Source organism: Patagioenas fasciata, chromosome 1, assembly GCF_037038585.1.
Source record: "Patagioenas fasciata isolate bPatFas1 chromosome 1, bPatFas1.hap1, whole genome shotgun sequence".
NCBI lineage: Eukaryota > Metazoa > Chordata > Aves > Columbiformes > Columbidae > Patagioenas > Patagioenas fasciata.
In genome coordinates this window covers 30,140,771-30,165,690 of record NC_092520.1, presented here as the reverse complement: position 1 = coordinate 30,165,690, position 24,920 = coordinate 30,140,771, and the positions used below count along the sequence as shown (strand labels likewise).

General features: G+C 35.9%; 1 protein-coding gene across 3 annotated transcripts in view; it reads right to left on the bottom strand.

The window, feature by feature from the left end:
- Window positions 1-24,920, bottom strand: part of INTS6 (integrator complex subunit 6) — a 43,690-nt gene that overhangs the window by 5,453 nt on the left and 13,317 nt on the right. For 2 of the 3 annotated variants that reach the window (XM_071805328.1, XM_065861664.2), the window contains 14 exons: window positions 18,649-18,738; window positions 13,208-13,391; window positions 12,115-12,240; window positions 11,090-11,244; window positions 8,115-8,267; window positions 7,852-7,984; window positions 7,244-7,338; window positions 6,711-6,821; window positions 4,859-5,074; window positions 4,624-4,750; window positions 3,267-3,409; window positions 1,715-1,949; window positions 606-977; window positions 51-144 (listed from right to left, as the gene is read on the bottom strand). In XM_071805328.1, coding sequence (XP_071661429.1) covers window positions 51-144; window positions 606-977; window positions 1,715-1,949; window positions 3,267-3,409; window positions 4,624-4,750; window positions 4,859-5,074; window positions 6,711-6,821; window positions 7,244-7,338; window positions 7,852-7,984; window positions 8,115-8,267; window positions 11,090-11,244; window positions 12,115-12,240; window positions 13,208-13,391; window positions 18,649-18,738 — 2,234 coding nt within the window. The remainder of the gene's footprint in view (window positions 1-50; window positions 145-605; window positions 978-1,714; window positions 1,950-3,266; window positions 3,410-4,623; window positions 4,751-4,858; window positions 5,075-6,710; window positions 6,822-7,243; window positions 7,339-7,851; window positions 7,985-8,114; window positions 8,268-11,089; window positions 11,245-12,114; window positions 12,241-13,207; window positions 13,392-18,648; window positions 18,739-24,920) is intronic. The other variant, XM_065861813.2, reaches the window with a different exon arrangement.

The following is a 24,920-nucleotide window of genomic DNA, read 5'->3' as shown; positions in this document are numbered from 1 at the left end:
TGGAAGTATATGGTGTAGTTTTATAAGATTAACACAATTCCGTTACCTACCTTGAAGCTTCTTTAATAATATTTTGTAAAAATATCAGTCGGGTTTGTAAGTTTCCTTGTACATGCTTCAGTAAAAAGAAGATCCTTTCATACTCTTAAAGAGAAGAGCAAAATTAGAGTTATGTTAGAAATGCCTATACAGATACCTGTTGTAATAGATCTGAGTGAAATCAACAGATTTCATTCAGCTTTTGTAAGCTTTTAGGATATATCTCCTATCAACCAGGCCTGTAGTGATGACATACTGTTCGATGAGAACTAACATTAAAAAACACAAGGTAATGCAGTTTAGAATATTACTGGAATACCTAACAAGCTAATTGTGATACTGATAATATAAAAAACATGACTTTCATGAACATTAATAGGTATAACAATGTTTTAATCACTCACCCAGGTAATTTTTAGCAGAGGTTTTAAAATAAATCTTTTTCAGCTTTAAATTTATTTTGCTTCAGCCTCATGGTTGAGTAAGTTTCTAAAACAGTGACCTAATATGAATTCTTTGTCTAGCTCCCATGACAATCATCTGAAAGCGAGATTTGGTATACTTACTTCTTCCTGGTTTTCGGATCTCTTTCATAATTTGTGCTCTTAGCTCTATATTAATCTCTCTGGAACTTCTGCAATGCACTGTTTTTTTCCCTTTGCTAGGTGAAGACACTGGCAGGTTCTCTTCAGTACTCTGTTCTTTACTACCTGATTCCTCATGATTCTCCAAAAACCCATCAACATTCAAGTTATTTCCTAAATGTTCATGGCCTACATCCTCTGTGTGAGCTGCCGGTCGGTCCAAGGAATTGAACAGAGAAGAGGACATTGAAAACTCTGAATCCACAGTATTTGGGAAAACATCTGATGAAAGTAGGTCTGTAACATGATTCTCAACCACATCATCCATTGTAACCTCATTATTTGTTTCTGATGCTGAAAAAAAAAAAAACAACATTTGCCAGTTTCACATTATCATCTGATAGAAGCTGCTAAGTTCAGTATAAAACTCTTGCAAAAAGCTAAGCTCCAACTTGCATAATCTACTGTACATGCCAGATATAAGAAAACATGTATGTGGGTTATAACACAGAGCACATTACTATACCTCCTGGCAATTAATGGCTTAAAAAAAAAAAAAATCACAGGTATATTCTTTATATGAAAAAGAAAATTGCTATATGAACTATCAACAAAAGAAAAAGCACCTGTAAAGTGTGCTTTCATGATGTGTTTGCCTTTCCCCATTAAACTGAACTCACAAACTTAACTTCAGTGCTCATCAGTGAACAAGACTGTTTCACAGCACCTCAGCTCTACACTAAGTGAAGTGAATTCACTGCACTACAGCAAAATTCAAATTAGCTTCATGTTGTGATACTTTTGGAAGGTCTGAATTCTCAAGCAAAAGAAGAGCATGGTTCTGACTGTTTACATTGTCTCCTCATTTAATACAGGAAATACGTTGTTTATACTATGAAAGAGACTTCTGTCTGAAGGACTAAATTAACTCTTTCTGTAATTAACCCCAAACACACACTCAAATATTTCCTTTTCAAAAATGAGGGATAAAATTGCCATACCTGGGAAATCAGGCAATGGCATTTCTACATAAAAAAGGTTTTATAGAAATTAAAAAGCAAACTCTCTAAAGATGAAGAAGATTCACTTACTTTTGTGAATAGGAATAGGTTTAACAAGGTCAGGCTGTGCTTGTGTGATTGGTGTCGGTGGCCCTTTTCCTCCAATGTGGTTATTCACAACCGGAGGAGTTTGTGGTCGACCTCTGAGCAGGGGGGACATACAACGTCGTCTTTTCGGAATCCCTTGCATATTTGGTTCTCCAGGTCTTTTATGTTTATTTTGAGGTCCTGACACAAATTCATCTGCTTCATCTATCATCATTCCCTGTAATTAATTTAATCAGAAGAATTCTTAAACTTCACACCAAAAACACATAATATAAAATATAACTAATGCTTTGAGGTTATGATGATGTTTACCATGTAAAAGGCAACTATGCACAACATGCTATTATTTACTGAATTCTCAAATATCGACCAAAGTAACATGGGAAAACCATATCAAATTCTTCCTTGACTAAAGACCTTTATCCAACAGTCTGTGAGGTAAGACAATTGAGTGGGCTGTCAAACTTCTTTTTCAGTAACTGCAAAATGACTCAAACATATAAAAGAAGAGCTCTGAATGGTATTGGTAATTTGGTCGAATTCAAGATATATTTGGACAAAAGACAGCATCCACACTCTTGAAGTTATGGCAAGTTTTTGATGGGGGAAGTTTGGTAAAGGAAACATGATTAGGTATTACCTATACTACAGTGACAAACATATTTAACTTAAAATAGAATTCACAGGCATAATACTGGTTTCCAATAAAGACTGCTCTTCATGGTATAGTATTGATGGAAAAACATCCCAGATGCTTTTTTATAAGCAGTACTTTTCCAAATACTTGTTTCTCCAATACATTGCTCTCTGAACAGTTGTCCTGGTTTTGTTAAAAACAAGTTTCTCTTTTAGTGAATTTTCCTGTCAGCTTAAGTCTTCTTACTAACTGTGCTTTCCTGAAAGCCTGATACATATTTTTGTAGACATAGTAATGGTATGCAAGCTCACTGGACTGATAAGGATGGATGTACATCCCACGAAAGGGGCAACGAGAAGTAGTGACTGAAACTGACCAAACTGAGTATAGCATCCCATTCACAGGATACTTCATATTAAAGCGGGAGATCACAAGGATCTCGTCCCTTCTTCCTTATGGCCGACATTAGGAGAGGACCTTGCGAGTCATCCCTGTGAACTGAGGCCTAGTGACAGACTGAATCCAGTTCCAGTTGGCTGAAGAGTCCAGTCCAGGACTTTGGGTACCAGGCCTACATCTGCCAGAGCAGTTGCCGGGACTTTCAAGATTGGTTTTGTATATTTTGTATTATTTTCTCTATTTTTATTAGTAGCATTAGTAGCACATTTTAATTTTTTCCAACTCTCTTCTCCCCGTCCTTCTTTCCCTCCCAATCGCCTGTCCTTAGTGGGAAGTGGGGAGAGGGAGGGGCTAAAGGGGGAGAGGGGAGGAAGAGGGGGTTAACAATACATCTGCCACGGTTTTATTGCCACCCCACAATCAAAACCTCAACAACGGTCTAATCAGTAGCGTGCACTCACAACAGCACGTTTTTTAAAAGCTTTACAGAAAAGTCACCTTTTTGTCCAATTTGAATGGATTGCCAAATGTATGAAGCCGTCGTGGTTGATCTGGATCAAGCTCTCGGAGTGGAGAAGGTATTTGTTTTAGATACTCCTGGTAGTTTCCCATTTGTGCTATAGGTACACTGTGAACTTGATCTATCACAACAAAAGGTTTTATTAATATATAATACTGCTTGCCTTATAAAAATTTAGTCTATATCCACTTCACACCACCAGTTTTCACTCTTTTATCAAATGCATTAACAAAATAGATGTGTGAACCTCACCATTATTCTTGCCTAAATGATATTTCTAACATCATGTTTTGAGTGCAGGGAACTTGCTTAAGTGAATCAGTACACATCTTGTGTATTCACCATTATGACAGGGAAATAAGCAGTAGCTGTCATGCATGGATGTTAGTTTTCCACTGTGTCCCATGACATTTCAATAGGGCAGATGGGTGAAAAACAGACTGGGAACAAATTATAACAAAAACATTACTACAAAGAAAAGCTGCATTAATGCAAAGTAGTAATGCCATGCTGCATACAGCTTTGACAAAACACTACTCAGTTTTAGCCACTCAAAATTTAATCATTTAGGCTAGCATTCTCCCAAAGCAACAGTAATTTTTGACCATTGGAATCAACAAATCCTTACAATCCATAGGATGGGATTCTAAACTTGTTACAGATTTAAAGTTGCCAAGTTTTTGATCAAGCAAAATATAGGCTAGCAGAAAAAAATCCTCCCGAAGAGCAATTTCACTTGATCACAGATGTAAATCTGATATAAGCAGTGGTAGGACTAATCCAACATACACTCGCCCTTACACTGCCCTTCTCATTTTCTCCACTTATTTGTCTTCTGTTTGATGCCATAAAGCAATACTAGAAGACACAGCAGAAAGGTAAAGGAATAAATTAGTAGACTACTGAACTATTTGCTGCTGGCCTAAAGGGCAAAATAATCACACTGGCAGCACCCAGTGAGCAAGTTTACTTTTCCACTGCTCACAATCTGCTTCCATGGAGAGAGATTGCCATGTTCAGAACTGCCCTGTGTTTTTTTTTCTCAAATATATCATGAAAGTTGGCAAAAAGCAGTAAACAAAGAATCTTATGTAAAAGCCCAAGTCTCCTCATACAAACTAAAAGACAGAGCAGTGAATCCAGATCTTCTCTGTCCTTGTCATTTTTTCTTCCAATAAGTTATTTTAAGAAAAAAAAAAAAATCTAAAAAAGTGTGGTTTAATAGCAGTATCAGACATCCACTAAGTTTTAAAGAACTACACTTTTTGTTGCAGTCTCCATTTTTTTTAGTATCTATCATATCACAGGTAGGCAAAAAATAAACTCTTATCCAACCTTCATCTTGTCCTTTGAGGAACTTGCGAGTACTCTTCAGTAAATTAGATCTCATTCGTGTTAACTGATCCAAAAGATTTCTTCTGGGTATGTCATAAGCATTTCTAAAAGTCTGAGGTTTCAAATCCTATGGTTCCAGTAAACAAAGTTCCAATTAATACCACGTATGAAACAATATCCAGCATTTCAATGGAAGTATATTGAAAATAACAACATTACACACAGTGGTGCTTACCTTATTCAGCAAAGCTATTTGGAACCCAGCATACTCCTTCATATTGAGGTCTAGAGGTCTATGAGGAATTTCCCCAGTAATCCCCTGTAGCAGATGTTGAAAATCGTTCCTATGTGCCATAGACAGGTTGTGTGATCTGCTTCTGACCTTAATTCCAGTCTCTTGCGCTACCTTTTTGCCTACAGAGCCAATGACTCTATCGGACTCTATTTTGGCCTTAATTTGAAATAAATAAATAAATAAAATTGACAATATACTCTCAAAAGGATTAGTCAGACTTATTCATTTTAAATTCCTACCTAGAAGATTCAACAATGTGCTAATATATTATGACGACCATACCCAGGATGAGTGCTTAAGGAGTGCTTAATACATAACCACTTAATGCTTACTACAACTTTAAATATAGTGAACAGTTTGTGCCTAGGTCTTCTGCATATTTCTCCTCTGCTGCCCATTATAGTATCTAAGCACCAATATGCATGCAATGCTTTTATTTTCATAAAATGCCATAATTTGACTAGTAATTCTCTGCAAATCTATCTGTACTCACATAAACTGTTTTCTACAGTAAAAGCTAAACTTTAATTTTCAAAGGACCGATTCTCCCACAACTATAGTTGTGATCAGTCATACAACGGTATAAACTTTTTAAAAACTTAATATGAGTAGTCATAACACTAATAAATACGAAGTACATAATACCTGATTCTGACTAGACAGACCTAAAGCCCCGAGATCACATTAGTTTTGTACCAAAATGAAACATGTTCATAATCACTAGCTTTTTGGCAGAATACAGTTGAACAAAGAGCCAAAAGTAATTTAGTAACACATTTGCCAATGTTGGTTTTGCAGTTTCACATAAATTTGTAGACTGCTCAAAATTTGAATATGTACTTCTTAAGAACACAATCTCTACTGGCAGAGCCTTTCAGAAGTTAGAGAAGCTTTAAGTACAATTTGCAGTGCATGTCATTACATTTTAGGAGTCTAAGATGTCTAGGTTGAGAGATTAGTTCAGTTCACAGAACACTGAGCAATATGACTATGATTTAACAGGATATACTGTAACCTTCAAGAGGAAAAATAATCATTTATATTAATATTTTAAGAAAAGGTCCATAAGAACTCATTAGCTAAGTTACAATTACCTTCAGCACTGCCTCTTGAAGCTTCAAGCCTACTCCATTATCTTGAACAAGAAATCTTGACATGCACAGTTTAATAAAATAAAAGTGGAGGTAGTAGGGTAGAAATGCTTTAGCTGGTGCAGGAGACTAATCAAAGATACCAGCACTATTTTCAACACAGTCAACAATTTCAAAAGGTCACTTTCTACTTCTACATCTGCATCCTTATTTGAGATTCTGAATTATTTCAGTTTATTTTATATTAACTGAACACTTTCCATTTCATTTCACAAGCCAAAGAAAGAACACTTTGTTTGATTCAGATGTACAAGGTACAAGTCTCTATTTTCTGAAAAAAATGCTAGAACATCGTTAACATCTAAGATAAGACAACATGTTTTCTTTTGGACAAAAGTATGTTACTGTCTGTACAAGTAAAAAAGCTCCTTAAATACAAAACAAAAACAAAAAACCCACAACCCGAAACAATCTCAATTTGTACCTCTATATATCTTTATAGTTCAGTCTATAAAGTCTATATTTAATGTCAAGTTTTCTTTAAATCCAGAAAAACAAACTACTTTTTTGCTAATTACTTAGAGGAAGGTATTAAGATTGATCTTACTGCTCTTTTTTCCTTCAAAGCCATTGAACTTGAGTATTTTAAGACTAGCCTGATATTATAATAAGTTTTTACTGCTCTTTTGCTTCAACATTACCTGCTGACTCAACTTTTTGAGATATGAAATGACACTGTAACTAAGTCCATATTCCACATTGTCAGCTATAAGGTTTGGTGCTCCCATCATTCTCACAGCTTTCTTCAAAGGCTGAAACAGGGAATATATTATATAGTCGTATTTAACTTGATAAGTGCTGTATGTATATGTTCAACTAACTCTATCCATTTCAAACAGAACTTTAGGTCCTCAAAGTTAGAAAAGAAGAAAAACAGACTTCCATGGCAGCATCTTTTTTGTTGTTTTAAAGCATTGTTCTATTCATACAAACTCAAATATTAACAGAGATATCATTTATGTACAAGGCACATCTGATGAAATTTTCATAACATTCAGGTCTCAAGCCTTCCCCAGGACTCCAGTGAAACAGTAACTATCATTATGCATAATGTTTAGCTATTCTCTCTTAAATTAATATATATTCTACTTGAAATGGGCAATGCATCCATAGTGGAAAGATAACTACTAGTTACATAACAAAACAGAAATTTTAACACAGTAAGTCATCTTACCCCAAGATAATAAGGAGGCATTGTCTTCAAATAGCTTTCAAATGACTGTCGCCATTTCAATGTAGGCTTTGCCTTGTGTACTTTAAACAAGTCATCTGGTGGTTATAAAAATAAAAGAAAAAATGAAAGGCACATCTAGACAGCATTGCATCTTTTTTTCTAACAAAAGAAACTCTCAAAGAAATGCCAATTTCTCAATGCTTAAATTAGTATATATACTTTTACATATATAAAACTAAACTACATATACACACACAAGATTAATGCTGCAGTCAGAACATGGAACCTGATAAATTATTTATAAAATTGAATTGGTAACTGAGACAACATATTGGGAAAAATGGCTCCTAAAATAATGAAAGAAGTGAGACCAAAACACACCTGAAAGAACCATGATTAAGTAAGTCTTACACATTGAGTCTGAGTCATGAAGGTCAGCCAGCTGGTGACAACTGAAGCAAGTTACTGATGACAAATACATTGCTCAGCACTACACCTTTCTACAGATGTGTGATTAATACTGGCACTACTTGCAGTATTCTATTTAGACGAGATACATTTTTCAATTGCCTACCACCTAAGAAAACTTTTTATGAAGTGGTATTTACCTAGCAGTGGAAGGAGGACTGGATAATTGTAAGGCATCACAAATAAATTCACACAATTCAGCGCTGTACTAGCTTTCAAGTAACCAAAAGGATGACCAAGTTCACTGTATTTTGCACTATTGCTCACATACACCTGCAATAAAACACATTATATCATATGTAAATTCAAATTACTGTGTTCTATAGTCAAGATGGGATGTGAAATTTCAGAACAAACTCCATGAAGAACAGCAATCTATAAATTCAGTGTGCACTCTACTTGCCTGCCAGCAGGTCTGTGGGGATTTTCTTTCCAGGATAAACTGGGTCAGTGGTGAAGGTTCTAACTCGTATTTATCAAAAGGCAGTTTGTCAATGACCATCGGTTCACAGTCAGTGCAGGAGAATTTCACCACAGGATGAGATGTGCGAGGTGGCTAAACATAAGTATCCCATTGTTAGAAAGTCTGCACAATGATTAAAATGCAGTTGTGCTATGTATGACAATTAAAGTAATACAGTTTCTTCAAAAACAGACATATTTAAGGAGCCTATTCAATACCAGATTAATATTTATTGTTAATGAGTCCTAAGCAGTTAATTTATGATGCTAGCACTGGTTTTAAATTTGAAGATATCTTCTTTTCTCAATAAATGCCAGTTATTTTACCTAGTAAGTCCAGAACACTATGCAAGTAAAACTTCTTGCATATACACAAAAACTTTACAAATGGAAGTAAATTCCAGTGGGGACAAAAACCATGTTCACTGCTAGTCTGGGGCATGCCCGTTTTTATTGCCCACAGAAAAAAGGCACTGTAATTTGCATGTACTGACTTCCTCCAGTGCTTTTCCTCCTTGGCTAACATAACAGTTACAAAATTCAGACTGAATTATAATGACTGAGAACAGACAGAACTCAAAAAAAAGAAGCCTTCGAAAAACTCATATTTTAACTAGGCCTGTGAAAAATTATTTCAATTCAAACAATTCAAGTGTTCAGATTTTAATCTTTTTATTAATCACAGGGAAAAGGTCTTTGTGCCTCACATTTCAAGTATAAATCAACAACCTATTCGAAATTTCTTTTGCAGAAAGGGAAAGCTGATTTTTCCGTGTGATGAAAATTAGAGTGGCACACCTTCCATTGAAGGGTTTTCAGGAAAGGAACATAAGCTCTTGTACTTTCCCCCAAGTCTCCTCCAAGGCCACTAGAATCTGGGGAAGAGCTCAATTGGGAAGCTTCCTTCCACTTACTCTTTTACAAGGAGGTAACTAATAAATACATAAGATGAACTCGGGAAACATTGGGTTTCTTGGACCTTCCGACCACCTCACCTTGAAAGACATTTTTCTATGTCTATAAGCTCAAGCCTCTTCCTTTTAGGATGACCCATCCAAAGGCTATCTGCCCACAGAGCTGGCTGTGCCTGAAGTGTCTCCCCTCTGAGGAAAGTGACTGTCCAAACACACACAAAACAAGAGGCCCAAACAACTGAAGGAACCACAGTTCTCTCCAAAGACAATGCCTCAAATAAATAGGTGGAGTTTTTGACTAAGCCATTAAGTAATTATACTGGGCACAAAAATGCTGCAAAAGCAGCTGAGTGCTATGACTTCGGAAGTCCAATAACCCTTGGCTGAACAACAGAACTATTCTCAGTTCAGAGCAGTGGGAGCAGCCATTTATTTACATGTTGATCTGCCAACATAATTATTAGCAGACTTTTATTTAAGAAAGCTTGATTGTATCATCACCTACAATATGCAAAACAGTTATTGGGGTAGGACTGTTTGAGACAACTTCACTGTGGATCAGGTAACAGGGAGGAAAAGAAAAATACCTAACTATGGACTCCTGAATACACAAGAGTTACAACACATACTAAGTTTAAACACTATATTTTCAGAATAGTAAGGAAATACACTATCAGCAAACTTAGCTCTCCGTCATTGCATAAGGAAAGTTCAATGTGGAATTCCAAATGACAACAGGAATTGAGCTGCACATGTAATAGTCCAGTGCTTTATGCAGTTATGAGAGCTAGACATGCTGCAACTGAGATAATTTTTTCTCATCTTCTCAACATTTGGGTAAGTCAAATCTCATGTCTTTAGCAGATTAGTTTAATAACTCTTCACTTGGCAAGATCTATTTTAGCAATCCAAATCAAGATCTGCAGTGGCAGACACACTGCACTGACCCTATAAGGTGAATGGAGGCAGATGTGCCATTGATAGTGATTACAGGGAGTGCACAGGAGTTTTCCTACAGAGTAGCTTTTTAATATTCAATACACAATGGTATTTTGTTTTTTTAAATGACTACAGAAAATTTACTTTTATTCATATATGCCAGCTTACATTGTAGTTCAGAAGGACATTCACATCGTTCAGTTAATGTGGCCACAGACACCAGTAGTATTTAACATGTAAATACAACTAAAATTTCCTGCTTGTATCACTCCTCAACAACCAGTATTTCAAAGGACTTTATATTTTTTTTAAAAACAGAGGAGGTAAAATTTTTGAAAAGTTCAACAAGTTTGCTAGTCAGCACACTAGTTTCAGTTGAAAAATAATTCAGTAACAATAATCACAAAATGTAGGGAATAATTATACAACTGCATTGTTTCTACGTTAATGATTTTCAAGGATGAGTGGAAATACAAAAATATAATAATAATTTCTCAAACAAAACAAAAGGCAGTCACATACATTTTTTATGAAAGAAAACAAATAAAATTAATTCTGTGAGTTTCTCCACTTGAGATAAATTGAAGGTATGGCTAAAGTGCACAACTGCACAAATTACATTTGCCTGCTAGAATGAACTATCATAAGGATTCAAAATTGAGAAGATCATACTATCTTCTAGTAGTACCATCTGCAAGGCACTGGAATTTGATAGGCTATTATCAAAGTGCCACCTTATTCCTGGTTTGATATTTTAACAGAGTTCAAACAGAAACACGACATGCATGTACTAGGTCAACAAATAAATCTGTTACAGGCAGTTTCTTAATGTTTCAAAGTCACTAAAAAACAAACCCTATAATTTTATCTGCTCACTAGTAATTTATCCGAGATAACTGCAACACAAGTTTACATGTGTCATTCCTTCTCGGGTCAACACTGTTTCTACATTTGGCACAATGAAGTACGCATCTCAAGATATTTTAAAATAATAAGTGGATAGAAAATTCTGGAATATTCCCCCATGCACAAACCCTTAGCCTTATCTAACTTCAGTACATACCAGTGTTGGAGAATTTTGGTCTGGCCAAAAGGATTCAGGAACAGGCCAATGACCTATAGGAACCCCAGTTTTAGGGTTTGGTCTGACATAAATAAGTTTGTGACAGCTGTGCCAAGGTTGCGGTCCAAAGGGTCTAGATATATCCACCTGCCCATCTACAGAAGAAAAAGGTTTTATGAGTCAAAACAGTGTTAAAACTCAAAAAGAGTTATTAAACAACTGTGAAAAGTTTAAGAACTATACCCCCAGGGAAGCTCTTCCTGCAGTTAATATTATTTCTAAGAATAGCAGATAGCTGTCAGTAGGCATTTCTGCAACAACTCAAACTATGAGAAACCAAATATGCATTGAACATTTACAGGATCAGAGCTGAGAAAGACAATTATTTGGAGCCCTTCACAACAATCACATTCTTTCTCCTCCCACTATTATTACCAGATAACCTTCAAATCTCCAAGCATTAAAAAAACTGATACACACGACTAATACTGCTGGACTAACTTTTATTGCAGAAAAGCGAGATCTAACAAAAAAAAAAAAAAAAAAAAAAATCAATCTCACAAGCACTTCCCAGTAACAGCCAGCTAAGCCATTTAGAATGAGAAGTTAAGGCTGCACAGTCATATTTGCTATTTCATCTCTTAATGCAGCCACTTTACTACACTAAACAAAAATCAATGAGTATATAAACCCACAGTATTTTCATATTAAGCTATTTACATTTCTAGCTGGTTGAAAACTACTGCTTAAAACTCATGAACCCATGTAACTTGACATGAAAAACTGTGTTTAAGACTACCTGAGTACTATGACCAAACAGAGGTTTTACACAGCATCAAGCAGCTATAGCCAATATTCTGAAAAAGTACAACAGTATTTCAGACATAGCAGGTACTTCATGTAGTAATATATTTTAAATTGAAACAGTTTTCCTTTTGTTTTGGCAACTATTACATTAAGTTCTCTAAATTGTATTGATAGTCATTCCTGTCATTTGATATCACATGTAAAAAAATCTCAAGTACCATCAATTGGTGAAGGATCTGGTCCAGCTTTTTCAAAATTTATTACCACTCCACTTTGCACTTTTTGCACCAATGACTCAAGACATTGATTCAGCATTCTTGGAGAGCACACACAATATGATCGACCTAAAACAAAACAGTCAAGGTTAAGGTACCTCAGTGTTTCTGCCCTTATTTTAACTGGGATTATTCAAAACTTTACCCACCACACATATTGATTTATGTATGGATCACTGACTCAAAGCTGTTACCAAACAGTCCCTCTTTGTTTAAGCAGCAAAGCAGCCTAGTGAAGCAGTGACAGTGTTACAGGCACCTCACTGGAAATCTTTGGGTTTTAGCCCCTTAATGACTTGAACTCAAATTCTTAGTTGCATTCATGGAAACTGGGCTCCCCCTTGTGACAGACATCAACACTTAACTGTCCATGAATTTCAGTCAAAACACTGTTAGTATAGCCTACATTACAGTCAGAAAGCATTGGAATCAAATCCTTTTGGAATGCTTTTTAGATCACTGCTTGCTTTCTAACATACTCCCATCCCAATGTATCAGAAGAATCATCATGTTTTCAATATGGGATGTAATGAAAAACTTTTACAAAAAATTATAAAATTAATGCATGAGATTAATCTGGAATATAATTTTGAAGATATTAAGAATATAAATTATGATGGAGAGAAAAGTAACAATTTTGCAGAATTATCATGTATTCTACATTGCAGAAATTCTACATGCTTTGGAGGGAAAAAATAAAACAAACAAACAAAAAAAAAAAACAAACAACAAAACAAACAAACCAACCAACCACAACCCAACAGGTTTCCTTCATTTTTGGTTTCTTTAGATCAGAGTATACCATGAATTTAGCAAAGCTATATTGCAGAACGGACCCAATTCTTACATTAAATTGTCTATAGCTTTAATGCAGTAAGTGTCTTTAGTTTTATTATATCAGAGTTCTAAACTTTTACAAGTAATATAAGAACTTAGAAATACTTATTCCACTGCATGTACATAATTATTAGAGCTAAATTGAACTAATTTTCATTTTCAAAAGCATTGACTTGTCAAAATAAACCAGGGCACCCACCTCCTGTGACTTCGCACATAGGCGTGATTGCGGAGTCATCTACCGGTACCCCTGCCATCTGCTCTGTTTCCGGTGCTGTAACACCCGGCAAACGGAGAACCAAAGCAAATAACCTCTGATCCCATCGAAAGGGTTCCTTAGTCAACTCACTTCCAGGTAGAGGGGAATTTAGAGGTAAATGGAGCTGCAAAGGAATTTAAATCTGTGAACATACTGCTTCAAAAAAAAAAAAAAGTTACATAGTGATGGCACTTAAAACTCCTCTACAGATACTTCTAATTTGATTCAGGTACTGTACATTACAAGCAAGACACCCATCATTTAATCCAACACTTAAAACATTTCAAGGCAACATGATGCATGAAGTTCAGAGTTCCAAACCATGTGGGAACAACAACTTTTTAAAACTGGTCTAAACTTCAGAATCAGTAAAATATTTTCTTTAGAATTTCAGCAGGAAGAACTGCTTCACTGCAGTGCTCTTTTGTTCAAAATAATTTTCTTTAGAACAGGCGCATTCTCAGCTCAGTCTTTTCCTCAGTTCTTCAAGATAAAAAGCACAACTGAATGAAAAGGTAATGTTAATCTAAGACTCCTACAAAAGAAATATAACTCAAAAAAAAAAATCTAGCTGCCAGGATCACCTACTCAAAATAACTGAGATTCAAAAAGTGAACTCATGTGGTAGTTATGCTATAGAATCGGAATGCAGAGACTTTACATAACAGGTGTATCCACAATCATACCTGTCCTTTAAGTGAAAAGCAGAGATTACAATTAAAATCAACACTGCAATGCACAATGAGTTCTCACTTCTGGGTAACAGGTAACAGTAGCCACAGCTACCCATACAGGGAAGAGTTGCTTGCCATGTGCCATTGTATTGCCTCTGTCTGGGAAGAACTACACAGGAGTTTCAGTTCCAAATACTGAATATACTGTCCAGGGACATACATAAATGGGAGCATTTCTTTTTTGCTTTAATTCCCAAAAGAGACCATAAATATATTCAAGTTTCAATGCAGCAGGCTTGAAGCCTGAAAATACAGCAATGGTCAGGATATTATTTATTTACCAGCAACAGCAAACAGAACATCTAAAATTCCCAGGGCTAGTAGTAGTTTTAAAACTACTTTACTGAAACAAAAAAAGAAAAAAAAAACCATCAATGCTTTAGCCTCTAAGGAACAGCACAAGGCATTCAGAAGACTCTGGGCTCTCCTTTTAAATCCAGATACCTCACACAGAGATTACTCGGGAGAAGAAACCTTACCAAAACATTCAACTACAGAAGCGCTGAACAGACAGACTAGATTTACAACTACAAATTCCAGAAAAATCTGATAGATCCCTGGCTGATGATACCACTGTCAGTACAAGCAAAATTCTCATTTCATCTGGAGCCCTGTAGCTATAAAGTGGAGAAAAAAAGTCCGTAAAGCAATGACTCAAGTGGTGTAAACAGTTCCATTACTTGACCAACTACAAGGGTTAAGCCCAAAAGATGAGGCAAACTCAACACTTTCCATGCAGCATTCAAAAAAAATCCCAATTCTCGGTCTCAACTCTATGTTAGCCCAGGAAACTACTGGTCTGTTTCAAAACCTGATGCAAATCCACAAAAGCACCCATGACAAATTGCATCATTTTTTAGTTCATAGTGGTTAGTTAAGCAGTTTGCAACTAGCTGTTGAAATAGTTTTTTTGCTTGCTTGTTTTTAAGGGATGAACATGAAAGCATTAAACCTGATTTCCAAACTGGAAACCTCAGCTATTTTTATTTACATAATTCCTAGCATCTCATATTGAGAAAAATACATGTATTTGTGTTTGAAAAACAGTCAGTTCTTGGATACAATCTAAAAGGCAGGAGCAAACACAACAAATGCACTCTTATAAAATGTGAGCGTGAATCAGAACACTTTGGATTTTTCAGTGCACCTGATGCTTCCTCCTGAATTTCCACTTTTGCTGAATAAAAGCATTAGAGAACTCTGCAGTGGCAGGGTAGTTGGTGAGAGCGCCATGTTCTTCTGGCAATGACTGCACATACAGGCTCACACGTACATTACGCTAGCACTGGTTAAGCTTTAGTACACAGGTAATTACAGACAGCTCCATCTCAAAAAATCTCATACAAGGTTGTTGCACGATTAGACATTCTCTCTAAGGAGACAGTCAACTTCTCTGTCTTCTTGTATCTCAAAAAATCTTAAAAAAAAAAAAAATCTATTTGCAAGTAACCTTCCTTGCAGACTTTTCTGGTAACCATAAAAAGACAAGACACATCTAACATTCCAAGCAAATGCAGCATTTCATCCTCAGAGGACTGAAGGACTCAGGATGAATGACAATATTCAAGCCCAGCTGAGAAAACAAGCCCTTGATAGACTGAGAAACTCTACTTGGAATTAAAAACAGCATTATGTTTTCCTATATTTTTCAGTCCATTGGTGTGCAATTATAACAGAGATAGAAAGCCACAAACTGTTCTTCCATAGGAAATAATTTAAGATCACAGAGAGACACCAGGTCAACTGACATCACACCAACAGCACACTGCACTTGGCCATTCTGATGCCAGCACTAACCGTGAGCGAGCACACAGCGAACTGATAGTTACACAGAATTCACAGATCACAAGCTCTGGGGCTCAGTGCTAAACACTACAATCCTGGCAACTCCTGCCAACGGGAATAACATGGATGAGGAAGGATGGGAACACACATCTAATGAGATCTGCCACAGATTTCCTGCAAAAATTGTTGAGAGATCAAGATTTTTAGCTAGAAGAACTATGATTAAAAATATTATGGAGCATTTACAGTTAATGATTACTTGTGAAAGTAACCAGGATCTTGCCACTTATTAGTTATTTTGGCAGGGATGTAAGATGATCAACTCTGGAAAGGATCAATGTAACAATGTGAAAGAGTTCTGCAACGAAAAGTCAAAAAAAAAACACCAACACTGATTCCTCCTGTAATAGTCTCTTATAACTAAAAGATCAGAAGAATGGCAACATGCAGAAGCCAAGCAGCATTGCTCATGCTTTTTGTTTGCATAATCTGGGTCAATAACCCAGTTTCAGTCTTGCAAACAGGAGTTTAATGTTTCCTCTTAAAACAGAGGGTATGTAGAAGAAAGATAAGGGAAGATAACCCAGCAGCTGCAAAACCAAAGTATGCCATTTCATGGCATAATATAAAGATGAATTAAATAAATCCCTTCAAGGAATTAAACACTTCTTAAGAAAGATCAGGAAAGGGCTAAGACCAAGTTTGAGGGATCAGGCCAGAAGTGAAAGTGACCCCAAGAAGAATCCATAGCATGAGATCAATAATTAATGATGGTATTCCAACAGTATGAACCCATCCACTCCTCAAGTTACAACTGGGACAAGTGAATCCAGGGAAGAATCTGGTCAACATGGCATGCTGAATGTAGAACTGATGCTGGCGCTTTTCAGTACAGCCGCAGTGATGCGTTAGAAGTCAGTGTCAGAACGGACAGGACTGAAAATCCTACTAACTCGTGCTTGTGGAGAAGATATTTGCATAGACTGCATCATTTCTGTCCTTCAGTCTAAGGAACCACATCTATCAGAGACAAGGTAGCACTGAAAGGGCTGTAAAACCCACATGAAATTCTACAAAGGAGTAGGACATCTGAAGATTTCAGCAAGAGCTCTGAAACAGGGTTTAAGCTTGACTGCTTCACTCTAGGGCAAATGACAGTGTTCCCACAGTGATAAAGCTGATGTCATTGGTAAGAATGCAAATGTTCATCTGAATGACAAAGCTTTGAGAAAACTTGCCTCCAAGTTCCATGCTGGCTTCACAGGCTTTCCAAAAACAACGACTCTGTCGGTTCTCTTGTATGTAAGTTTTAAAAGAACTAAAAATGCACTGCCTTCATCCATGATAAGAACTTTACACAGGAAGTAAAAACACTTTTGTCATAGCCAGTGGGATATGATCACTTCTGAAAAGCCTCCCTAAAGTTAAACCCAAAGAACAGAAGAGACATTTGAAAGTGACTGAGAAGCTTTGTTACTGAACAGAAGAGCAACAACGGATTTCTGTATCTCCAGGGTGGTGTGACTGTATTAATTCTGCTTCATTTCTGCATGTCCAACTTGAGAGGTAGTTGCAAAGAACACTCAAGCTACACTAAGAAAAATTATGATCAATAGAACACATGTTGACAAAAGTGAAAGATCATTCCTGAAAGACAGAAGCACTGTGGATGCTGTTCTACTCAGTATTTGAGACCACAGCCAATCACTGGATTAAGCTGAAAATATCTTCTTGGATTAAAAAAAAATGTGATGAAAGTGAGGTTTTGCACAGACAACCTACTTGATATCACGGATTCAAGCATTCCCTTTCAGTTACTGGCTATCACTGCTTGTTAGTAGTCCACATAGAACCATCAGGTCATTTAACTCTAAGTCAGATAAATTACAAAAACACTCAAATACTACTTTCTGTACAAGCAACTTCTTTAAGTGCTGTAAGAGTGTGATATAATACAGTATTAGGATAAATTCAAGTAAGTAATGAGCAAAGCGTGACAAGTTAATCTGTATAGTCAAACGTGGGGTACCACACAGAGAAGTCTGAATTCTCCCCTGAAGTTTTAGGACAGATCTTTGGACACTAACCTTTTTACCAAAAAGGGAATGAGCTTAGGGATTTTTTTTGTTGTTGTTCTTGATATTGTTTGGGTTTTTTACTACTGCATGGAATAGGCACTGAGCTGGTCAGACCAACCCTATTCCCTAGTGACCTCTTTCATCTTTTTAAGGAAAGAATCCAAAACAGCCAGTAAGTTAAAAGAGATCAGGGCCTCAGCATGTGCTACAGTGCTGAGTTTGCCAGATGTCTGAGCAGCTACTCCAGTATATTAAGATCTGGTGTTTCAAACTGCTCTACAGATTTAATTTGAAATACACTTATTCAGCTCTTATCTTGGATTATAAGGACACTACTGATTTGATTATAATCACTTTAAGAGCCCAGCGTGAAAGAAGTACATATTTCACATACTCCCTAACAGCCACACCCTTTGGGAAATCACTACATTAATTTGAGTCTATGCATAAAGAATTCATATCTAGACCAATTAAACACATACATGCTTTACAGAAATCAATTTCTTCTGCTAACATATTTGAAAAGTCATGAACTCCCTGGTTAGAAATAGCAAACTGAGTCTACTAACAGTTGTGCTATACGCTTCTGTCACAAGTGGTAAGGAAAAAGAACTATTCAGATTTTTGTAGTAATATTGCATAATATTTCCTCAAATTAAAAGGAAAAAACATGCAAGTTTAAGATAGTACTGAGTACACTTTTGAGACATTTTTGTTCCTACTGTAAACAGTATTTTAACATAACATTCAGTACACACCATTGTAAACAGAAGTCAGATCTTACCTCTTCCTGTATCCCACTGGTAGTAGTTAATTTACTTCCATCAGTAACTGTTATAATTATTGCTGGCTCCAGAAAAAAGGGGTTTCGTCCCTAAGGGAAAAAAAGCCATTTCATTTAAAATGCTGTAACAAATTCACAAGCTTCTGTTCAGTCATTAAACGGCCACCGATACCCACTGACAAACCAAGGCCTGAGGTATTTTAAATGCATGTATTATATAGTACAGACCTATGGGTTTCTGAGTCTTGTTGCAGTTAGGCCACGTAAAGCTACACACTTAATATATCTGTATTCAATAAATGCATACAAAAACATGGCAAAAATAGCTAACATTGGACTTGAAGAACAAAATCTACTGCACTATTCTGACAAACTAGCAGCTATTTAGAGGAGATACCATCTCTTCAAACAGAGGCACTTCCAATTGCTCCTATTTCAGGTTTGATTTTATGCACAATTTAATTACTGTATGACCAACCAAAGTATTTGCATAGTACCTTCTGATTATGATCCTTGGGTTAAGAGCTAACACTCTATATATTAAGGAAAACTGACATGAATAGTACCAGTTATGTTTTGGCCAAAGTGGTTCAACCATGCATGCAACACTTACTTCAAAAACAAATACATGAAACTTTCCATATGAATCATTTAAGATATAAAGACATGCGAGGTAAGATATTCTGTGACCCCACCAAGACATTCAACTGGTTCAGCTGTAACAAAAACCCCTTGGTTTGCTGTTGGCACTTCATTTTCCTACTGCCAGTATGCTAGGAGCCTTCTGCCCCTCCTGAAAAAGTAGATCCAAAAGTAACCCATGCACATATCAACTCCAAGCCCAAGGCAGCACATTCTACTCTAGTGAGGGTTAAAGACAGACTGGATAAAGGCCACCACAAGCTTTTGTTTTGTGACCCTTTATGTCCTTCTATTGGCAAACTTAATGCCTTGTTTTTCTTCTTCAGAATAAAGAAAAACACAGCTAAACACATAGCCTAGTTCTGCTTATAAACAGAAACTATCTTACAAATGCTTACAATTTACTCTGAAAATATGGAGAGCAAACTAACAGATTTAAAGACAAAGACCATTTAAACCAATTTTTGAAAACCCATTTGATAGAAAGGATCATCTACTGATTGTGTGCTTAGAACAGAAATATCACCTAACGATCTGGAATATATTTGGTAAGAGGTGTCCAGTTTGAAGTTGCATCACATTTACAGTGACCAATTTATTATATGTCAACAGAAAAATTCAGTTATTTGCTCGATATTTTCTCAATCCTTAGTGAAAATCCTAAAATTGTTTTAAAATAGCATACCATTACTACAGACAAAACAATACACAAAACTAAAATTTAACAGAGAAAAATCAATCTCTCCCAAGAAAAGTAAGCTAGTTCATAATTCAATTTAAACAATTATTCAAAAGAATTTAAGTACTCTCAAAATACACTCAATTTTAATTAAAATTATTTCCTAAGAATATTTAACCTTATTTAATTCTGGAGAACAGTTATGGTAATGTTATTCTGTCAACTAGTAGTTCACCACAACTGCAAAATATCAGCTGGAAGCTAATTATATTGCACTGAAATAATACCAAAAGCAGGGTTTCTAACTAGAGGAAAATACTCTTATTCTCATGAATACTGAATATAAAAATATTTAATCCTATTGTTAATAAACTACTGTAAAAATAAATTCACAAACTATAAAAATCACAAGATTTTAGATTAAGAATGTAACAAGCAATGCTCTTCAGGTCAATATTCTAGTCCAATTTGAAATATGAGTATTAAAAATATAGTCTCTAACAACCCCTATTATTTGGATATCCTCATTATTTTAAATACTTTTGCATACCTCAGCTATAATCTTTCTCAATTCTACCCATCCAAAATTTAAGCCTTAAATTTAAATGCTTTGGTCTCAGAATTATTATAAAATTGTAAGGAAAGAAACAAGAGATTCTAAGCTTAAGTGGTACCAGGAAAAACGTCTGAGGGAAATATTACTTCATCCTCCATCTGTCTTTTATAATTTCACAAGCAGTTTACCTGTACAATGGATGATCACCTTAAGTCAAAAATCAACCCACACAGCAACATACTTAGAGAAGCAAGAAGCTCTTTCCACCAGAAGAACATTGATCTGTAGTCAGAGTAACAACCAATTTGAGAATCTCTGATCCCAAGGACAAAGTAACTCACATTTCCACATGTATCATCTACAGGATAACTGTGGAAACACTAGCAGTGCACTGTTGCAGAACAAGCCACACCTGTTCAAGTAATACAGGAAAGTTTCCCCTTGAAATCTCTTCTTTAGTTAGATGTAAAAATACAGTCATATTGAGATTAACAACTCATCAATACAGCTACAAATATGCCCTTTCTAGAAAGAGTTTATTAAATCAAGTCACAGAGTACACAACTCACTACTGAATTACAGACAAGTGAACAGAGCTGGGTTCACAGCTCCTCACCATTTAGAAACATTAGTATCTATATTCCACTTAAAGTAGCAGAAACAGAATATCTCAAGGAAGAATATCTGATAAAGTGCCTATCATGGAGGTTTACTACTTTTGACTAAAAATTTCCATGTCATTAACATGGAAACACCACTGACTCTACTCCTCATCTTAGCTATATGAAGGCATACAAAACCAGTATTAAGTCAGGTAAAAAACAAAACAAAAAACCACACGCACACACACACAAAAAAAATCGCACAAAAAACAAACAAACAAAAAACAAACCAACACCAAAACCACACAATCTTATATAAATAAGTTCTCAAAACTTACAGATGTTTTTGTAAATCTGGCAAAATGAAATACCAGAAGACTTAACATTTTTTAAATAAACAGCAGGAGGTTTGTCAATTACCATTTCAGAACTTCCTTTCAATGTCATAATTTTCTATTGTTCTTCCTTTAGAAATATACTATTGAAATAAGACAGTAAGAATTTATATATCTTAGAAATATCATTCTTCAAAATACGTAGCAACACCATTGACTGTGAATACATATCAAATCAATTCAGCACAGCTCAACTGTTTTAGTTACACAGCAAAACACCGAGTGACAGAGCACACAGCACCGGCCCCCTGGCTGGAAATCAGCTCAGCATAGCAAGGGGTAAATAATGAGCCTGTTTACAACTTACTCTGACAACTAACTAATCACCACCAGGTTTTTGTTCATTTCAAAACCAAAAATAATCCAGCAGCTAATTTTAGTATCATCTTACATACCCACACATGAAAGTCAAAGATAGAAAGTGTGAAACCCTGAGTTCTTAAAGTAGGATAAAGAGCAACTGAGTACCAATATCTTGGGAAACATAAGGGCTTTGCTCACAATTTAATCTGGCATTATATAGGTCTGTTCTAACAAGCATATAAGCAAAGACACTTCTGTTCTTGTGTTACCTGTTTTCAGACAGATTATAACCACTGATAGTGGATAAACACTTTGGGAGTCTAGAAACTCAACTGCTATATTTAAACTGTGGAAGTCTGAGTCCAAGTTTACTACTCAGGCTACAGTAAACCGAAAAGTATTTTCAAGTTTTAAATTCTTATTTTTAAATAGATTTGCTTATAAACAACTGTTTTGGAAAAACTAAATATTATTTATTTTTCTAGCTGAAAATTCAGTGGTAACTAGCTCCCACAGGGACTTCAGCTAATTGTGTCACATAGACGAACTGGCTCAATTGGTATCCTTTTCAGTCCAAGTAACTGCTAGAGTCAAAATTATTTTCAATAACGTGCTTTTCCCTCTCAAGGTTCCTAGCAGTGGTGAAAAAAGTACTAAGAAAGAAGTACCTAAAGTCTTAATGGCAGATTGTCCTGTTCAACCACCAAGCCTTATGATGTGCTACAAGAGGTTTTTTCATTCTCCTGCAATCTGCATTCTCAAGAAGAGATATGTACCAAGGACACAAAAAAAACCCCCACATGCCTCTTTTTGGAAGAAGGTTCTTTAAAAATCAGCATCAATGCCAGGGAAACCTTGCAAGTCTGCTGGGCTAAAATGCAATAAGCAAGAGATTCAAAGCCTCAAAACTAACATATCTGTTACACAACACACATTCTTTTGAACAATTTGACAGCTTCATGACTATTTGTTTCCCAATCACAGAGCAACTCAGTTACATCAATTGCCATTTTTTCAGTCTCCAGTTGAAGTAGTTCTGTGCTCAGATAATAGGAAACAAGCACAGAGCTGTGAGCAGCACTGAGCTCCATGTAGCTCCCTTGGGTCACGGAAAAGGCAGAGCCAGCCCAGTCCAGCCCGCGATGTTCTCACAGAGGCCACAGATCCAGCCACAAGTGTATCAAAATATCAAGCCACGTTACTGTCTGGTTAAAAACTCCCAAAACTAAGAATTCACTTTAATAGGCAACTAAGTTTAGCAACCAGCTTCAGCATAGTCAGTTAGTACATTTATGGATTTTTTTTTTTTCCCTTCTTCAAAGTATGCAGGTAAAGCCATTCCAGAGTTATTGTGACCTTTCGATGTGCAAGTATAGCATATTATACATACAGTAAGAGGAAACTGATTTAAGACTACTGTTATCTCAATGCACACATTTTAATATTAATTTTGGAGTCAGAAGTGTTGAAAAACTTAAGAAATAGCTGAGGTAGAAACATGACCAAAAAAATGCCAAGCCAGAGACTAAAAATGACATGATCAACAAGCAACTACTATAAAAAGAAGTGTTTGGTAGTACAAAAGCGTCATGCCCAAGAAAGGCTAGAAGTGGAAAATAAATGTAAGCTGAAATAAAGTGCATATTTTTAACAGAATGCATTACTAATCACTGGAAAAAACCCTCATTTTCAGATCACAATAAAATGTCTAAAAGGTACCTTTTCATTTTGGTAAATCACAAAATTTAACAGAAGTTGCACTGCACATCCATCATACATTATATTATCTCAGCAGAGCCTTTTTATTTTCAGAAGTAGCAACCCTAACTGCCAGTAAATTTAGTCACCTGACCAGGAAATGCAAAAGTGCCCTATCAGTTTTTTTATTCAATTGGATTTTTTAGAATTTAAAAGGTCAAGATTCTCATAAATGCTCAATGAGAATCTGTGAACAACCATTGTTCAAAAACAATAGTTTAAAATGAAATCTAAAAGCCAGAATGACAGCAAAATTAATAGCTTTAAAACTATTTTTTTAACTGACAACATCTTTAAAAATATCAAAACACTGAGCGTGAATTTCAACAAACTGAAGCAGTCCAAATCCATCGTAGTTTTGACTTCTTCTATCTTAGGAACTTCAGTTAGATTTCAGCAAAATCACTAAATGTCTAAAACATTAATTTAACATTTATTAGAGGCTTTCCCCTTCACTGCTCCAGGCAGAACACTATCAGTCCAGTACACTGAGGTATTTAACAGCTAGCTGCTCTATGCTCTGACAGTCAGTCATATAGCAACCGTAGCATCTTGTGCAATTTCTTACTTGTCCCACTCTCATTTTCAGCAACTTTTACTATTTTCTATTATCCCTGAAGAACCAATCAACATAGCTGTGAAGACCTACAGAATCAATTGCATTTTATGCATTCACACAATTGTTTCCCAAGTCACAAACACAGCTGAATACACTGGCATCATATTAGTATTTTAGTGAATTCATAATTGGCAATGTCTCTTTAGGAAAACTATTTCGTCCTTTTTCAAATGTACATAGACATGCACCATAACCACACATATATACGTACAGACTACAGTACTCAGGAATGAATAAGCTTTCTGCTTCAGTAGATTCATAAATTCTTTCCTATTACTTGATAAGAAGCAAAATGGCTTTAAATTGAACCTTTCCCAGCTGAAGCTGTCCTGCATTTCATCTAATTAATATTTAGCACAAACACACTATGAAACTCTGTGATCTATCAGAACGCAAGAAAGAAAAGGCTGGGGCAGGGGGGCAAAAAGCAAGAAGGACAGCTGGGTTCTGCCACAACACTAGCTTTGATAAATCTGACTTCTCACAGGATATACCGTTAAGAGCTCCATGATTCTGTGGCCAGACTGAAAAACACAGCACCATGGCGTCACCTAAGCCACTGAACCTGCAGGAGAAAACCAGCTTTGAAACCATATTTGAGTTTATTTGCTATGGCCATTTTAGAACAGAAACTGACCCCAGAAACAGGAACCACTTGAGCGTCAGAGAGACTTCTGTGATTTCTGACTGAATGAGGAAGAGCTGAAGAACATACTGG